Source organism: Mus musculus, chromosome 11 (genome assembly GCF_000001635.26).
Source record: "Mus musculus strain C57BL/6J chromosome 11, GRCm38.p6 C57BL/6J".
NCBI classification, from domain to species: Eukaryota; Metazoa; Chordata; class Mammalia; order Rodentia; family Muridae; genus Mus; species Mus musculus.
The window spans coordinates 76,775,477-76,793,509 of NC_000077.6; the positions used below are offsets into that span (position 1 = coordinate 76,775,477).

Consider the following 18,033-nt stretch of genomic DNA (forward strand, 5'->3'; position numbering starts at 1 on the left):
CAAAGTTATTTTCCAAAAATCCAGCAGTCTTCTAATCCAGCCCTCTCCACAGCTGCCCACACACTCATTCCATACGCTATCTTTAAGATCAATTTTAGGTTCCTTGTGTCTTTTCAGATCCTAAATCAAAAGCCTGGTTGACGCTGTGCTCTTTCAGAAAGGATATGCTCATTACAGATGACAGTGTGTACAGATGCTGTAGTCACGGGAAATACTTGGCATTCTAACAGGTGGTGCTCAGGTCTGAACCATGACGCCCAAGTGCATGGCAGGCCACTGCTTTACCACTGGGCTACCGCCCCAGCATTAGATCAGCAACCTAAACTTCCCTTATACCTCTGTCACTTCGGCTCAACCTCAATGACAATCTCAGACTAAATCCACATTATCAACAAGGTATTTATTTGGTACTGTTTCTAAACGTTCCACCCTAAAATTTTCTACAATCTTTGCTCGTATTTTTCATTAAAGCTTTGACTTTGTCTTGATTTCTTCATATTCTATTTTAATACATAATTTTTGCTTAAGTTGAGGCATCCATACTAACCGTGACCCCACCTTTGGACATAGGGGATCTTACTATGCAAACCAGGTTAGCCTGGAACTCATACCTGCCTTTGCCTCCTGAGTGCTGGGGTTAAAGGTGTGAGCCATGCTCAGCTATAAGATCATTTGTAATTACCATACTGCTTTCAATCTAATCATGAAACTGTTTTGTCTTCAGTCTTCCAGGATGGACTCAAAACTGCACTGCACTCTTAACTCCTCTTAATTCCACTCTACTGGCTGAGGCCAGCCTCTCATTCCTGCTCCCTTTACCCACACTGTTACACAGTAACAGGAAAACATCCCACTTGACCCTAGCCAAAAGCACTAACCAAGTGACATGCTTGCTGTAACCCATTACTGATTAATGCTTTATCAGATTCCATTGCTAAGGTTTTAAGTTCTAGGTCACTAATGCAAAGTTATTTGGAATCAGTACTAGAGCTGGCATTTTGTTTTGTTTTTCTTTCTTTTCTTTTTTTTTATAGATATTTTCTTTATTTACATTTCAAATGTTATCCCCATTCCTAATTTCCCCTCTGAAAATCCCTTATCCCCTTCCCCCTCCCCCTGCTCCCCAACCCAAGCACTCCCATTCCCGGTCCTGGCATTCCCCTATACTGGGGCATAAAGCCTTCACAGGACCAAGGGCCTCTCCTTGATGACCAACTAGGCCATCCTCTGCTACATATATAGCTATAGACACAAGTTCCACCATGTGTTTTCTTTGATTGGTGGTTTAGTTCCAAGGAGCTTTGGGGTACTTGTTAGTTCATATTAATGTTCCTCCTATAGGGCATCAGACCCCTTCAGCTCCCTGGGTATTTCTCTGGCTCCTTCATTGGGGACCTTGTGCTCTGTCCAATGGATGACTGTGAGCATCCACTTCTGTATTTGCCAGGCACTGGCAGAGCCTCGCAGGAGACAGCTATATCAGGCTTCTGTCAGCAGGTAGAGCTGGCATTTTGAATGCCAGTGACAATAAGACATGCAGACCTAGCCAGGTGTGGCGGCGCACGCCTTTAATCCTAGCACTGGGAAGGCAGAGGCAGAGGCAGACGCAGGCAGATTTCTGAGTTCAAGGCCATCCTGGTCTACAAAGTGAGTTCCAGGACAGCCAGGGCTATACAGAGAAACCCTGTCTCGAACCCCCCCCCCCCAAAAAAGACATGCTGACGTTTACATGCATGTGAGCAATGGCCACTGTATTTACATTGCTGGTAACAATTCCTAGACATCCGAAAAACTGAGCACAATTAGTAGATTATGTTTATAAAAACAACCAAAAGACATCTAGCTTCAAGCATGAAAAAGTGCTAAAACTCACGATAGGATTTCCAACAGTTAAACCAAGCCTCTACGAAGTAACATGGATAGTCTAATCTCACCTAAAAACAAGTATGAAGCACCTGGAAAATTAAAACTTTTATCATATTTCAGGCAACCTAGTGAACCACAGAGTGGAAGCAAGTTCCAGGAAGTTTTCTTATCTAAATGTCTTCTAAATTAAAAAGATGGCCTTTAAGAGATCTCAGTTCAGATGGCTGACAACATACCACCAAGCAGACCAGGAAACAACAAAGGAAGGGAAGGACACTGGCTACTCTAGGTACTCAGCTTGGAGCCAAACACCACGCTGACTCCATCTCCTCAACCCACCTCCCATTCTCTTCCAGTTGGTTCCTTAACAGACATGAGGCTGAGATGCTGAGCCTGCTCTGAGATTCTTGCAATCCAAGGTCACATTGCAAATGACATCTATCACAAGTGGCCCAGACTGAAACCTCTCAGAACTTCCTCAGGAGACTTCTGAGAGAGGCCAAATGCCACTGAAGCACAGCCTATGGCTGTCTCTGCTTCTCTTGTCTGGACCAAGAGTTCCCTGTCAGCACAGCCCATGTTTCTTACATAGCTCTACATTCCCAACCCATTAGAGCAGCAATTTTGGGGGAACTTGTTAAATAACCAGGGGACACTGACTTCATCACGGTCATGCCTGAGATGCCAGGACAGGTCATTCTAACTGTGCTTCACCATGTAGCATGGGTCTATAAGCCTCTTGGGCGTTCCTGATCTGAAAGGCAGCACATAGGATACCTGTGGAGTGGGCTGTGCCGTGGTAAAGCCCTGTGTGGCTACTGTGTGTGGTGCTCCTGAACGCATCATTCTGGATGCTGCACAGTTGTGGCTGCTATGTAAACAGTCACTTCTGAAACAAAACCTTCTGTAAGTCAATTCATAAAGATGGGAACACTTTATAGGTGGTTCCCCATATCCTGCCTCTGGTACTATTTTCTCTTCAAGTTAGGTAGAAAAACTAAGCTTAAAACTTTCAGGATTTGAGCAGTAACCGTCTACTGTTTTTGAATAAAGCTTATGAGACAACACACAAAGAAAGACAAACATCATAAAATAACTTTTATACAGGATTAGTAGATCTGTTTACATATAAAAAACAAAGGACCTCAGTACAGTTAGATTTCACATAAATTACACAGATTAACTTTTTAAAACTACTATTCAATTCTTTTAAAGTCCCTTTTAAGTTTTCATTTTGAAGGCACAGTGCATGAAATAAAACAAAAGACTGAAGCACTTAAGACAAATGGGTGTTATGTCATAGAAATTGTTGTGGAGAATTTTGGATCTGGGGAAGTATTTGGAAAAAAAAAGAGGTAAAAGGAACATAAAAAAATACCATGTCACACTTCCAAAAAATCTGCAGCATTGAATGTAGCTAGTACATTCATGTTACACTATTTATAAACATTGTAATTGTCTGTATTTACATAATTTTTATCTAATTGCCTCAAAATGGTAACCTATTTTCAAATTTCAAAATCAACCAGGATAATACTTTGAGAGTTAAGTGGAACTATTAATGAAGTTTTTCCAAGTATAAAGGAAAAGTGTATTTGGGAGGGTTTTCTTCAAAAAACTAGAAACCCAAATTCAATTGACATTAATCGAAGGCCCTATTCACCCCCCAAAACTGCTATAATTAAAACAAATCAGAAACCTAAAGTTATCAACAAGTTGCTAGACAGAAAGATCATTGAATATTTAACCATTAGTGGAATTTTAGTAATAACAATAAAGGAAAAATTGGGGGAAGATACTTGGGTGCTACCATAAAACAATCCACCAGAGACCCACACTGCAGGACACCATGACATGTTCATAGCCAAGAAGCTTCTGAGAGAGCAGGGACCAAACCTGGCAGGAGTGTGAGTCTGGCAGACGAGAAACCTCTAATGCTGGGGACAGGTGGAAATGAATGGAGTATTGAGCCGTGGTTCCTGGTGAGCTGGTGCTAGCTCAGAAACGCAGCAAGTTCAGACATAAGCACGACCCTTTTATTTTTCACTCATAATTAGTTTTAAATTCAATATTCATTAATTCATCAAATCTCATTCAGGTGAAATTACCAAAGATTAACCAGCCAAGCACACTGAGCCAAACATACAATGTTTCCTTCCCCAAAGTTAACAGAGTCCCAAAGCCAGTTCTCTTCGGTGAGAATGGCAAGTGTTTTTCGTTGGATCAGATCCCAGCACCACCCGGAGTTCACTGCTACACCAAAGCTGGTGTAGTTACTTGAGATCATCTTACCAAACCCTATGAGCACAAGTGCATCCGCACAGGGAGAACTGTGAACATCACCGATCCATCACATTGTTTTTGTTAAGGAGCAGGGAGGGAAGAAGGCTTATAAACTCATCACGAGGACAAAGCAACACCTTGTGAGCAAAGGAAAGGCACATCTCAGACTGGGGCAAACTTCTAATACTGTGACACTTGAGTCCAGGACTCTGAAGAAATGGAAGGTCTCCAGGAGAAACACTGGAGGCATGCACTGCCCACCCCATATGGCTTCAGTGTCCTCGGCTGCCGAAGTAGTGTAGGATTAGATCGGTTTCACAACCCAAAGAAGGCTGGGCTAAGAACAAAGTCTTGTAGTCATGGGTCTTGTACATTCATGTTCATAGGTGGCAGGCTGGGGAGGCCGGATTTTCCGCCTCAGTACATTAGAAGTTCATTAAAGACTCAAAACTTAGAGCAGAATTTGGGTTTCATTTCAGGAAAAGATGACTAAGAGAACTATTCTATATATTCATCTCTAAAAAGGTTTCATACATACTTAAGAAGGCATGGCCTGTGACCAAGGCATGGCCTGTGACTGCTGAGATGAACTGTTAAAGACACACTTAATGCCAGAGAACAAGTGGAAAGTGTCCTTTAGTGAACTCTAGTAACGTGAAGGCTGTCACATGAACTTGGTTTCTATTTGTCCCAAGCAGGGCCCAGCCACAGGCCACTTGTTGGTTTTCTGACTTGGCACTTTTAAAAATAAAGCTGAAAAAGAACAATACACATCATTTAGGAAAACAAAGCATTACCGGAAGAGATGGAGTCATGTGCTCTTCATTAGCATTAACTGCCACTAATTGTTCTGTTCATGCAGAGAAGCAAGGTTCAGATATGCTGATACCAGGACAGATTCCAGAACAGCTGGACCTAAGCCACCTAAGTGACCGTGACTAACAGATACCAAGATCTCATTAGCCCCTTCCATCAACTAAGATCTCAACTTTACACAGCCACTTGGGTGCATTCCTCACCAAGTGTGGCCGAGTGACCTGGGTGAGTCGAGCCTTAGGGTAACTGATACATCAATGGCATGAATGCAGTTTGGAAAGGTAAGAGCTAGTTTTGTGATCCCCTGATTTAGTACAAGTTCAGCAGCAACTTGGCCATTAAAAACATTCAAAGATATTAAACTGTTACGTCATTGGTAAGACTCACACTTACAAAAAGCATCATTCCACTGAACAGCATTCAGACAGACACAATAAAATACCAATCTTTTAGGCCTGACTGGCATTGAAGAGGACACCTTCATACCAATGTTCTATCACATGGCAGTCCTTCAGTTGACTTTTTTACATGGAAAGAACCATATTTCAAAGCTTAGAACTGAAAATTTTAACATAATTGCTTGATCAAAAAAAGAAAAAGAAAAAGACTGTCAAGGGAATCATAGGACAAAGGACTGAATTACTTTTGGAGGCCCATGTGCAGAGGCCACACTATCTCCATGACAGTATGCCATCACAGGGCAGAGGCTTGGGCCGGAGCATCAAGTGTAGACATTTTGGATCCAAGTGTACTGAGAATGTGCAAGTAGGTTTCTTCCACTTTTAGATAGTTTCAGCAGTAGAATTCAGAACCTTTAGGTGTGGGTCATATGGAAACCGCAGGTGTACACACAGAAGGGCTGAAATGTAGGAAATGCTAAGGAACAGGCGTTCCTAGGAGAATGAGTGCTTCACAGATAAAGCAGCAGCACCTATGGGTTTTACCAGGATAAGACAGACAACGTCCTTGCTTCTGCTCCATCTCCCTTTCACCTCTACTCATGGGACATCTGGTGCCTCCACAGCAAAGCCAGTGAGTTCTCCTCTAGGATAAAGATATCTAGAACTTTGCTAAACCTTACAAGAGAGGTAGTAAAATCCTGCTGAGAGCACAGCCCACCAGTTCTGACCCAGCTTGGAAACAGGTAGAAAGACAAATACGGAAGCCCGTTTATTCCATTTCCTAATGTCAGATCTGTCTAAGCATCATCCAGCCTCCATTAGACCTGAATAAGAGAAACCCCAGCTATGTGCTAACTGGAGAAGAGAACTCCTCAGTAGATGGAGAAAAATCTCGAGTTTTTAAAGCTTTGTGTCAGAGTCTGACTGGTGTCCCTGCCTTAATGTTTCTGGATTCTTTTGGCCTTTAAATTAAAGAGAACAAAACTAAAGCCACTAGTAAATGTCTGATGTGCAAGATACAACATCTACTAGCTGGCTTTATGCTGTCTCTATAGAGTCTCTGAACAGCTCGTCTTAAATTAAAAAGGGAAACAAAGCGGCTGCCCCATCTTCTGCTGCATAAATAGAAATCAGATTTTTTTTTTTAAAGAAAAGGTTAAGAGTACTTTAAGGAAGGGAAGTTCAAAACTGCCTGTGACATTCAGAGAGTATGAATTTAGCAGGCTAACTTCCCAAAGCTCTTTGAAGGCGGAAGGAATTTCTCTTCTTACTGCAGTGTCTCCCAAGAAGAGCTGTCATTTTGCCTGGTACGTATACAGGGAGATATGCAAACCGTGCTTTTCAATGTTTGCTAGAATATAATGTTTCCTCCTCTGTGTCCGTTTCATCCTGGAACTCATGGCTTAGGAGGGACTTCTTAGAGCCAGTTGACATCATGCGAATTTCATCTTCATATTCATCATGATGCTGCCGCAGCCGGTGGAAGCCATCTTTGTGTCTATTAGACTTGATGGAGCAGATGCACCAAATGATGCAAGCCGTTAGGATCAGTGCTGACATAGTGGCACCTGTCCGACAAAACCATGCGGGAGTGTTAACAAGCAACTACCTCTGATGACACTATTAATAATATGACATTTACTTTAATTGCATGCAATTAAGAGCAATTTGATTGTCTGTTGATGATCCTCTGTGGTAGACCTGGCAGACAAGAAGTCCGGGGCCCAATCTCTAGCATCTCAACAAACCCACTCTGTTATTCCAGAAGCAGCACCCCTACTGTAGCACGATGGGAGAAACCAATAAGCAAACCAGCAAAGCTCAGGACCCAGTCATTTTTAATTGCTTTAGGGTTATTTTCCAAGATCGATCTTCCTTCCTTCCTTTTTTCCTTCCTTCCTTCCTTCCTTCCTTCCTTCCTTCCTTCCTTCCTTCCCTCCCTTCCCTCCCTTTCCTTCCTCCCTCCCTTCCCTCCCTTCCCTCCCTTCCCTTCTCTCCCTCCCTTCCCTTCCCTCCCTTCCCGTCCCTCCCTCCCTCCCTCCCTTCCTTCCTTCCTTCCTTCCTTCCTTCCTTCCTTCCTTCCCTCCTTTCCCTCCCTTCCCTCCCTTCCTTCCTTCCTTCCTTCCTTCCTTCCTTCCTTCCTTCCTTCCTTCCTCCCTTCCCTCCCTTCCCTTCCCTTCCCTCCCTCCCCTCCCTTCCCTTCCCTTCCTTCCCTTCCCTTTCTTCCCTTCCCTTTCTTCCTTCCCTTTCTTCCCTTGTCTCTTTCCTGTGCTGGGAACTAACTGATCACTGGACTGTACTCCCAGCTCCCCAGACTATTCTTTCTTTCTTTCTTTCTTTCTTTCTTTCTTTCTTTCTTTCTTTCTTCTTTTTTTTAAATTTTTACTTAAAGATGTTTAAATTATATTTTTAGAAATGTATTTTGTATGTGTGCACACATGCATGCATGTGGAATTCAGAGGACAACTTGTAAACACTGGTTCTCTTTCTACTGTGGGTTTCAGGAATTGAGCTCAGGTCACCAGGCTTGTGTAGCAAGATGCTGCTACCTGCTAAGCCATCTTGCCGGCATCCATCCATCCATCTATCCTGGGTCTCACTGTATCTTGGCTAGCTGAGACTAACATAGTCCTGACTGGCCTCTAACTTGCAGTGTTCCTTCTGCCTTAAGCTCTTTTTTTATTTTAAATTTGTATACAAGATTAGCAAAATAATAGCCTTAGCCAAAAAAATTGTCATGAAATAAAATCTGAATGCACAACAGCTAACTTAAATCCTGACTCCTGTGGCTTTAACCACCAAGTACTTTGTATTTTGCCAGGTTCAAAGAGAATGATAAGCATCCCACAAGGGGCTCTGTGATCAGCCATGCTTCTAAGGTGCCATTTTCACCTGAGTCCCCCACACCTGCAATAGAGCTTGGGTTTTTGCTTTAAGTCCAAGTTACACTGAGAAATGAATGGAAGATCATTGTGTCAAACAGACGCAGTACATTGGAACATGGCTTTTCCACATATTTTCCCCTTAACCTTTAAGTAACTCAAACAATGGCACAAATTAACCTTGGCAGGGAAACATTTCCTCTGTCCTGGACCTTGAAAGACCAAAGAGTAAATTCTAGCAACCATTATGATCTTGATACAAGGCAACACTTGCTTGTTCAACACTGTTTTGTAAGACCCATTGTGCCAACTATGGCTCTAGGATCTGGGGGTGTAGATCAACTCTGTTGCCTGGAACCTTTGTTTTAGTGGGGGACAGTAAAGGTAGACAATGCACTGGGCAGACACATATGAGATCTGTGATAACTAAGATGATGCAAAAATGTAGGGTTGAGATAATAACAGGTCTAATTTGAGGATAGACCTGAAAAAGTTAGGGACACGAGAACATATAGGACAACAGTAGCTTGGGAAAATCAGGTTATATAAGTATACTTTAGGGGAAAAGCAACTAGCTGGAGGTGTTTGTGGCGGCTAGCCACTCTCAAATTGTAATAGCAGAACTGGTTTTAATGTAAGTACTAAAAACTGAAAATCTTTACCTGACACAGTTACCACGAGTTCCCTTGGCAAACCAAATATCCGGTTATCTGTATCAAAGACTATTACCACAGAACTGGCTGCATCATGATGCACAAAGACCTAAAAGGATAAAGTTTAAGAATCATAAAAAGTCACTTATGAGGCTAGTGAGAAGCTCTGCAGAGAAGAGCATGGGTTGCTCTTCCCAAGGACCCAGGTTTGGTTGCCAGCATACACACAGTGGCTCACAACTACCCATAACTCTAGTTCAAGGGAATCCAGGAATCCAAACCCTCTTCTGGCCTCTGCTGGCACTGCATGTGAATGATGCACAGACCATACAAGCAAATATCCACACACATCAAATGGTAAAATTAAATTTGCAAAAGCCACTTATAGGATACTGAAGCCCTGCTTCACTAAGTGCTTTGTGCTTATAAAGCAAAGCCAAGTGGCATCTACACTATACAAATGCTATGCAAGTTAGTCTTCTGTTGCTGAGGAATTTTTTTTTTTTGGCAACAAAAAAGAATAGGTTCTGTAATCAAGAGGTGGGCATGCTTTTACTTCTTGCTTCCTAACAAGAGTTTCAAATTAAGACATAAGTGTTACTAACAATAAGCACTTACCAAGTCCACCTTGAGTCTCTTACCTGTGTGTGCTGCTGCTGGTACCCATCAGCAATTGCGTTGATGTTATGGACTCCAGGAGCTAGGAGCACATGGAAATAACCCCCCTCCTTTGTGTATACTTTTATTCCTTCATTGAGTACAATGACTGCTTTCGAGATTGGTTTACCAGCCTTGTCTTTTACTAACCCGTGGACTCCTTTGTGGACCTGAAAAAAACAAACAAACAAACAAACAAAACAACATAATTTTCACAATGTCAGCAGATATTTTACAGGCAATAGCTTGAGGCTTGATCAAAATCAACCAAACACATGTATGTGCACATATACATACCCTACACAAAACAACAAAACTTTGTAGTTACAAGTAGGGCACAGCCTATGATCCTAGCTATGTAGGAGGTAGATGTAGGAGATGGAGTTCATCAAATTAACAAACCCTGTCTCAAAAAAAAAAGTATGGGTGTATTATAGCTCAGGGTTGGGTCCAAACCAGCCTGACCCGTCAGCTAGCTAACTCTCAGTCTCCAGTGACTCTGACTAATCAGTCAGTGCTTCCGAGACAGTGCCAGAGATAAGAACTCTGATACAATGAAAGCCTAAAGTGTTAGCTAGGCTTTAAACGCCTTGAATGCTTTCCTTCCATGGCAACACTGACTGACTATGTGCGCTTGAGCTTGAAGAACAAGAAGCTCCCAATTCTATCAGAGTAATGGTCTGTGAGCGCATGGCATCTGTGGCATCAACAAAAAGATGGACAAACCTCAGGCTAAGGGATGGCTCAGAGGAGAGCAAGCTTTCCACTACAGTGGGAGGACTGGAGCTCAGATCCCTATAACCCATGTCAAAGGCTAGGTGAGCAAGCCAGCCCACCTGTAATTCAGTGCTCGGGAGGCAGAGGCAGGGGACCCTGGGACAAGTTGGCTAGACAGATTAGTGAGGTTTGGGTACATCGAGACATGTGTCTTAGTATGTATAGTAGAAAGTGACCTCAACCTTTGACATGTACACATGTGATAGCCCATGTGTGAACAGCATACACACATACTCACACATTCTCTCTCTCTTTGCCTCTCTGCCTCTCTCTCTCTCTCTCTCTGCCTCTCTCTCTCTCACACACACAAAGAACAAAATTCTTCTTTCTATATACATTTAAAAATGTTTTAATAAAGGTTTTCATTGAATACACTCCTGTGATGAAGCCCAGCATGCATGAGGCTCAGGGTTTGATCCTCAGTATCAGAGGGAAGCAAACAACTCAAAACCAGCTCACCTCCACCAGCATGCTAAGGAGAGACTTCTTGTTCTCTGCCCATAGGGCAGGGAGCTGAGCTGCACTTGGGAAGTAGCAGCAGCTTGTGTATACCGTGATTTCTGGGCAATGGCCATAGGTGACACTATAATCCTGGAATATAAAGTCCAGAGTCAAATTAGTACATGTGAAAATTAACTTTGTAAACAAATGAACTAAAAGGAAAATGTGTGATGTAAGCAGCTTTTGTGATAAGTCTTACAACAAATATAAATAAATCAGCATGTACAATAAGGGTCCCTTGAGGACAGTGACTGTCTTGTCCACTCTGATGTAGCAGTGCCTCCCATGGTGCCTGTAGGACAGACAGTGTACTGGGGTTTGCTGCACAAATGAGTCCACGTGGAGAGCCAGCTTGCCTTTCAACTCTCCAACTCCCACTGTTGCTACCCTGGCACTAGAGGTAAAGGACAAGTACTTGTCCTGATCCTTCCAGTCTGAGCCTGCTGTGACAATGGCCACTGCTATAGTGGAGCACTTGGTCAAGTGCAGGAACCAGGTATGCAGACAGATTCCAAACTCTACTTACCACCTCCCCCGAAACTCTCCCGCTTACCTAATGATATTAACTTTCTCACATTGTCAACAAACTTTTTTTGTTATAATTTTTTTCTTATTTTTGAGATTATAATGTAACCACATAATTTTTCCCTTCTCTTTTCTCCCTCCAAACCCTTCCATGTATCCCTCCTTGCTCTCTTTCAAATCCATGGCTTCTTTTGACATTGATTGCTGTTGCCTACGTTATGTATATACATATAGATTTCTAAATATAACCTGCTCAGTCTATATACTGTAACTAATATGTATGTTTCAAGGGATGGCTATAATCAATTGGTGTGCTGTTCCTTGGGGAATACTATATCTCCAGCTCTAACCATTTCTAAGTTGCCCACAGTTCTTTGTATAGGGTTGAGGCCCTGTGTTTTTCCCCTACCCACTTTGGCATGTCTATTGTACTTGTCCTTGCTCGGCTCATTTTTAGGCAATTACATTGGTGAGATTTTTATAGTTTATAAAAACTATAAAAGACACAATCTCACAGCAAACTCCTCTGACCTTACAATCCTTCCCTCTCTTTTGCAATGTTCTCTGAGACTGTAAGTGCTAGACTTGTTTTCTAGATTTATCTATTGGGACTGGACTCTGCAACTCTGCATTTTGATTGGTTGTAGTTTTCTGTAATGGTGTCTCTATGTTGATGAAGGGTGAGGACGTTTATCTGTGATATAAGGATAAATAATTAGAATGTAGTAAGTGTTCATGCTGGTTTAGTAAAGTGGGTGGTTGTGGATTCTCTAAGACCTCACTAGCTAAATAGTTAATTAGGTTTCTAACATTACTCGTGGTTTCCTTCTTGTTGAACCTGTCTTAAGTCCAGTTGGAGAGCTGTTGGTTACCACTAAGGTATTTATGCCACTACTGCATCCTTAGGGTTATTGTGCCAGAAACTCCATTTTGATTTGATTCACTATTATCCATAATTTCCAAATGCTGTCACTGCACTTCAGTATCAAAACTAAAGCTTTAATGCTTGATTCATATCCTATTGTCACTTGTCTAGATTATTTCAAACCAGTTTCTTTGCAGTGTCTCCTCCCAAAGTATCCTAGCTCACTATTAGCACAACTCAGATCACGTTCTTGCTCAAAGACTATATTCTTGCTCAAGACCTTCAGTGACTTTCCATTCCTTATTAAAACATACCAATTCAGAATTCTAAACTCTTTTCCTTCTTGTCTCTATTTGGTAAAGGCTACTCAGTAAACTGCTTACTGGTCTCTGCATATGCCACCTTCTCTTTCTGAGCATCCTGCGTCACTTTTTCTGCATCACAGACATTAGCCTTCACATAAAGGGAAGGCTGTGGCTCTGTGGCTCTGACTTGGTATAACATTTTCTATCTTTAAATTTTCATGATATCTGGAAAGATGCTCTCTTCTAGATCAAATCAATTAATTCTGAAACAGCTACTTGTTTGATAGGCATTGGAAAATATTTTATCATTAATACAGCAAGATGCTCCCACATAGTAAATTCCTTAAACATTTTTTAGATGTATTTTATGTATATGTGTGTTTTGCCTGCATGTACCTATGTGCACCACATGTGTGGAGTGCCCACAAAGGTCAGGCATCCGATTCTCTGGCACTGAACCAGAAGTACCTGAGAGCCGGCATGTTCCCAGCATGTTGGTGTTGGGAACTGACCCTGAAACCTCTGGAAGAGGAGCCAGTGTTCCTAACTGCTGAACTAGCTCTGTATTCCCCCACATAGCAAACTCTTACAAAGTAAAGGAATGAATAGAAATGAAGTCAATTTCTTGTTACTCACAAGAACCAATGATCAGTTAACCACTCACTGTGTAATTGTAAGAGCACTTACTAAATGGGGTCAGAAAGAAGAGCAATCCCTAAGTCCATCCAAACAGCCTTTTATGCAGAATATGAAAAGCCAACTTCCAGTCCAGCTGGAATTGCAGAGACTCTTGAATAACCCAAACAATCCTTAAGAAGAACAGTGTCAAAAGACTTATAAATCACAGTTATAGCAAAAACAGTACAACAGCAAAAGACCAGCTGTAACCCCGTGAGATTATGTCTGGACATAAGCCCATACTTCTGTGTTCAATTGCTTTCTGAAAGGACATCAAGACCATCCAATGAGGAAAAACTCACATTTTTGACAAAAAAAACATCTAGATCCCTGCCCTCCCATGAAACTAAGCTCCTGTCTCACACTGTATACAAAACGAACTTAAACAATATTAAGAGCTAAAGCCATAAAACTCTGACAAGAAAAACAGAATCTTAATATGCCAACAAATCATGAGGAAGAGACCTGAATTCCATCCCAGGCCCACATGGTGGGAGGAGAGCACTGACGCCCACAGGCTGTGCTCTTGTTTCCACAAGTGGCGCATGCTCACTTCCACCTCCAAATAAACGTAATTCTTAAAAGTTAAAACATTAGCCTATAGGATGGGAGCTGGAACTATTTGTAAGTCATGAACATGAAAAGGATTTAATATGTGGACTATATAGAAAACTAACAATCCAATTGGTTAAAAAAATTTAATTTCATTCTTACTTTATGTGTGTGGATGCTGTTTTGCCTGCATGCATGTGTATGTATGTGCAGTATCTAATGAGGCCAGTAGAGGGCACTGGACCTCCTAAGATTGGAGTTACAGATGTTTGGTTATTAGCCATCATGTGAGTTCTAGGAATTGAACCTGGATCCTTTGGAAAAGTGACTAGAGCTCTTAACCATCTCTCCAGCATCCCAATTAAAAATTTAAAATTAACATTGTGTGTGCATCCATGTCATGGTAAACTTGTAGAAGTTGTTTCTTTCTTTTCACTACGTGTGTTTTGGGGACTAAACTCAGGTCCTAAAGCTTGGCAGAAAGCACCTGTACCCTCTGAGACAGCCTGCTGGCCCAAACCTAATTGTAAAGTGGACAGAAGATCTGGATAGATAACTTCTTCAAAGAAGCCATACAAATAACCAGCAAGCACATACAAAGTCAGTCAAATGTCATTAGCCATTGAAGAAATGAAAATGAAAACCACAGCGAGATGATGTTACATCTGATAGGATACGCAAATTAGAATCACAGGCATTTCTGAGCATACAGAGAAGATGGAGTCCTTGAATGCAGCTGATAGGTGTAAGATGGTAGAGATGCTACAGAAGAGCTTGGTGGTTCTTCAGAGCATTAAAAATGGAAATAAAGTAATATTCAGTAATAATATCCAGTAATGCCGCTCCTAGGTCTCTACCTAGACAGAGTGAAAACTCAGGCCTAACAAAACTATATACTTTTGTCTATCAACATATAAGTTGATAAACAAAAGATGCTATATATAACGGAATAATATTTTGTTCTAAAGGTATGTGATATGTGCTATAAAATGGATAAACTTCAAAAAATTATGTTAACATAAGAAGTTAGATACAGAGCTGGGCGTGGTGGTGCACACCTTTGATACCAGCACTCGGGAGGCAGAGGCAGGTGGATTTCTGAGTTCGAGGCTAGCCTGGTCTACAAAGTGAGTTCCAGGACAGCCAGGGCTACACAGAGAAACCCTGTCTCAAAAAAGGGGGAAAAAAAAAAGAAAAGAAATTAGATACAAAAGGATTAACAGGTAAGTTTACTTAGGAGATATTTAGAATGGGCAAATTCCTAGAGACAGAAGCAGCAGTTGCCAGGGGCTGTGGGGAGAGAGAACAGGGAGTCGCTCACTGCTTGACTGGTACAGGTGCAGTCTGAGGTAATGAAAACAATTAGAAGTAGACTTGTAGTGGTTGGAAATAAGTATAGTTAGTGCTACTAAGTTATACAATTGAGAATGCTTAAAATAGAAGATTACAGCCAGGTTAATTTAAGGCCTAAGCATGTCAAGGAAGTCACAAGGCAGATGCCAGATGCCAGTCACTTTTCTATCTTAGCTTTCTGCTCAATGACCAGCATTCTTCAGCCCATCTAACCATGCTCGCTCTCCAAAGCATACCTTCATGCTGCCCAGGTGACTGTGCCACTCGGCTCCCCGCATCACTCCTCCAGGTATGTTCTCATCTATAAAAACCATTGTGAGATGTAGGGTCAACAAGCCCAAAGACTCTCCTGTCCCCAAAACAATCAACCAAAACAAGTAACCCAGCGTAGGGGAAGTACCTACCTGAATTATTTGGGCAACTGGGCTGACCCATGTGCATTGATGGATGGTTATTTGCATAAAGAGATGCCAAATGCTTTAAAGTTTCTTTGTTTTCCACTACCAAAAAGAAAAAATTGAAAGTCAGTGGAAAAATTGAAAAGATTTTTTTCTCAAGTTTAGTATCGTGGATTCAGGTCTTCTTTTCTCCTTTCTAGCAAGTTCTGCACCCACTGAAGTTTACTGAGAAGTTATCATAAATAACAACATTGATTTGTTTAGTGTTAGACAATCTTACTTAGGAGCAAACATCTTCTTTACATTAAAAAAATACTAATGGTAAATTTACAATAGGCCTCTATACTAAGATACAATATTCTTTTGGTCTTATTGTACCTAAATTATGGACAACTGGGGCCTAATAACAATATTCCTTGTAAGCTACATCGAAACAACTCAAACTGTCTGCATTTTCCATGACCTGGGGGAGATTCAACAAGCAAGTGTTGAGCTTACCACAAGGCACAGCCCACTAGGCAGGGTGTCAAGCGTGGGAGGGAGTGGTTAGACTGTTACTATGAGCACTGACACTGTGCCAGACTCGCTTTTGTATTCTCAAAATCTACAAACAGGAATTTCTCAAAACCTGACAGCTTTTGAGAAAGTAGAGCTTACTGAACAGGTATGACCAGATGCTGCCACTCGGCCTCCGTCGGGTCTTCCCTCTCCAATCTGCCTGAATTCTTTACGTGCAGTAGGATAAGGCTGATTATTTGAGCATAAAGCAAAGCAAATGCTCATTACTGAAGAACTTTTAGGAGGAACATTACTTAGTGACTTGGAAAGTCCTACCAGGATTAAATACCACATGTGAAAACCGATCCTCAGCATACCTGTCTGCACTGGTTTATCATACGGATATGTGACCAGCACAGAACCACCATCTAAGGCAATGGAAAGACTGAAGTCCTGCTTTTGAATCAAGTTTTCGATGATGGCTTTGGTCTCAGGCTGAGAAGCATTACCTAAAAACAGAAAAGTTAAAGATAAATATCAAGTTTTAATTTTTGTGAAAGTATAAAAAAATACTCTATTTGAATTCCATCACTATGCTGGCTTACAAAACCTCTAGGTAGCTAGGCAGTGGTGGTGCATGCTTTTAGTCCAAGCCCTTGGGAGGCAGAGGCAAGTAGATCTCTTGAGTTCAAGACTGATCTACAGAGTGAGTTCCAGGATGGCCAGGGCCACACAGAGAAACCCTATCTAGAACAACAACAACAACAACAACAACAACAACAACTAAAAATGTGTGGGCAATTGTCTCACTATATGCTGCCTCAACCAAGAAAAGACATTCTCAGAGGGAGGTTATTCCAAGCTGTGCATAGTTTGAGATAATGTGTGCACATTAGGACATTACATATAACAGCATGCATGTATGCTGTGTGTGCACATATTCGGAAGGGTAGAGAAATAGAGGGCCTTTGCTACCTTCTATAGGCACTGGAACACCCCAATAATCTCCACTACGTTTCTTTTAAAAACCACACACACACACACACACACACACACAACTTCAATTACTTTTGCTAAGTGAAAGAAAAAATGTTTAAAATGTTTTCTGAATGTCTGTATTGATTTACACTTCACACTCATAGCCTACATAAGTAAGCACCGCATTCGTCACTCACAAAGTGGGGCTGACCAATCTCCTTGCACAGAAAGACTCTTCAAAAGCACTAAATGGCCTAAAGTTTAGACCTACTTGTAAAGTCTGTGTCCAGGTCTTTGCCATGAGCATTTGTGTGCCCAGTCTTTGAGGTGCAGTCTTTCTCTTGAGCACGCTCTCGCCCATCTGGATTCAGAGAGGGAACAATCACAATTCTAGTCCTGTCAACCAACTAAAATGAAAAAGAAATCAAGAGTTCATTAGCTCTCTGTGGAACTGACAGCCCCCTGCCCCCAAACACAAAGTCTTTATTGTCCATTTTAAATCGTTATTTTAAAGGGCAAAACACTAAAAGAAACTGAAGTGTAGAATACAATTTTTATTTGCTTCAAACAAATTTTAAAAGAAATGAGACAATACTGTATAATTAATGTTCTTCGTAGCCTCTTAGTGACAAAGAATGGTGGTCACAGAAGCATTCCTGACATAAAATCCAGTTTGTTGGCTGGCTGCTTTTCTGTGTAAATTTTTATTTGAACATTACCAAGTCCATTCATTTATGTTTAATTACTTTAGTGCATTATAATGGTAAGATTTAGCAGCTACGGAATGTCTGCTGCTGCAAAGCCAAATTATATACTGTCTGGCCCTTATAGAACATGTTTGCCAATCATTGCCTTAGGAATAATAGTGGGGTCATTTTCTGGGTAACAAGAGGAATATAAAATCTGAAAATAGCAATGCCTGTTCAGACAAGGAGAGTTGACAACAGTTTGTCCACAGACATTAATGCCTCCACATGGGACATGAAATAATTTCTGAAGTGCTTCATATTTCTGACAGTGTAACATTTAATTTTCACTGTCGTTT

General features: G+C 41.5%; 1 protein-coding gene across 1 annotated transcript in view; it reads right to left on the reverse strand.

Annotated features, from left to right (window-relative positions):
- Positions 1-1,731: 1,731 nt before the first annotated feature.
- The window catches only part of Cpd (carboxypeptidase D), a 69,801-nt gene continuing 53,499 nt past the window's right edge, over positions 1,732-18,033 (reverse strand). Inside the window, exons 14-21 of the mRNA NM_007754.2 lie at positions 17,260-17,395; positions 16,388-16,519; positions 15,519-15,614; positions 15,351-15,415; positions 10,795-10,926; positions 9,543-9,728; positions 8,911-9,010; positions 1,732-6,934 (exon numbers count right to left, since the gene is read on the reverse strand). Coding sequence (NP_031780.2) covers positions 6,708-6,934; positions 8,911-9,010; positions 9,543-9,728; positions 10,795-10,926; positions 15,351-15,415; positions 15,519-15,614; positions 16,388-16,519; positions 17,260-17,395 — 1,074 coding nt within the window. The 3' untranslated portion in view covers positions 1,732-6,707. The remainder of the gene's footprint in view (positions 6,935-8,910; positions 9,011-9,542; positions 9,729-10,794; positions 10,927-15,350; positions 15,416-15,518; positions 15,615-16,387; positions 16,520-17,259; positions 17,396-18,033) is intronic.